A 1,297-nucleotide genomic window follows, 5' to 3' on the forward strand; every position below is an offset into this window, starting at 1 on the left:
TTGTACTCAGAGATTCTATCTACAAGAACCAAACCGCAGAATCTTTCAAAGAATCATTCAAGCCGAAGGCAATGGCCACAAAGATGTTGGACAAGGTCTCGAGGAAAATATGCCCCGATCTCCGACATTTTGTCGTTTTTTCGTCCGTCTCATGCGGCCGAGGAACCGCTGGGCAAACTAATTATGGAATGGCTAATTCAATCATGGAGAGAATATGCGAGAGAAGAGTACAAGACGGATTACCCGGAATGGCTATACAATGGGGCGCGGTGGGTGATGTTGGACTTGTTGCCGACATGCAAGAGAACAATAAGGAACTCATCATCGGCGGTACACTGCAGCAAAGAATACAGTCCTGTCTTGATTCACTGGACACCTTTTTGATGCTGAATCGACCGATCGTTTGCAGTATGGTTGTGGCTGAAAAGCGCGCGGGCTTTGGCAGAATTATGAATGTTCAAGAGGCTGTAGCGAACATCATGGGTATAGTTTTTTCATGAGTAAAATAAAGCAATTAAGCATGTACATTTAAGTTATTTCATGGAGATATCTTTTAATTTCAACATATTTTACAAAAACTTACGAAACTGTGAGCAAGTATTTCCTCGTTTCTGATGTAATCATATAATTAACCGCTTACGTTCAATCAACATCTTTCAATATTTCATTTTGTTTATGACAGGGATAAAAGATTTAAAAACGATTGGACAAAACACCCCATTGTCTGAGCTCGGTATGGATTCGATGATGGCGGTGGATATCAAACAAACTTTAGAGCGGGAATCCGATATTTTCCTCACCGCGCAAGATATTCGAAATCTCACTTTTGCAAAACTAAAAGATATAACCGACAAAGACAAACGTTTTGCAGAGGACACTAACGACATTGTAGATTCGGAAGGTGGAAAATTATTTATTCGGCTATTAAGCAATTTAGATATAAATTCGGACATTTGTTTAGAAATGCCAACGAAACAGGAGACGGAGAGAAATCGTATATTTCTTCTACCGGGTATCGAAGGTTGTGGGAGCGTATATAATTCATTGGCTCTGGAAATCAAGGCTCCTGCAACGTGCTTGCAGCATGGCACTAATAATATCTCCACATGCGAATCTGTGGTGCAATCGGCTGCCACCTTATTACCTGTATGTACAAATATAAAATATTATGTTATATATACGAAATTAGAATATGAATGATATTCCATTTCTGTGCGTTAATATAGACTCACCGTTATTACAACACCAGACTTGTACAAATTCCCCAAGTTTAAAAAATAAATAAATAACATGTATC

General features: G+C 39.0%; 1 protein-coding gene across 1 annotated transcript; it reads left to right on the top strand.

Moving 5' to 3' along the window:
- Positions 1-5: 5 nt before the first annotated feature.
- On the top strand, positions 6-1,278 carry LOC106749153 (fatty acid synthase-like; the record flags this gene model as incomplete). The annotated part of the gene is made up of 2 exons (XM_014628314.1): positions 6-483; positions 683-1,278. Coding segments are annotated over 2 exons (996 nt in total), but the record flags the coding sequence as incomplete, so codon positions are not given.
- Between the last annotated feature and the right edge of the window lie 19 nt (positions 1,279-1,297).

Source organism: Dinoponera quadriceps, unplaced genomic scaffold (assembly GCF_001313825.1).
Source record: "Dinoponera quadriceps isolate SergipeBrazil2010 unplaced genomic scaffold, ASM131382v1 scaffold3503, whole genome shotgun sequence".
NCBI classification, from domain to species: Eukaryota; Metazoa; Arthropoda; class Insecta; order Hymenoptera; family Formicidae; genus Dinoponera; species Dinoponera quadriceps.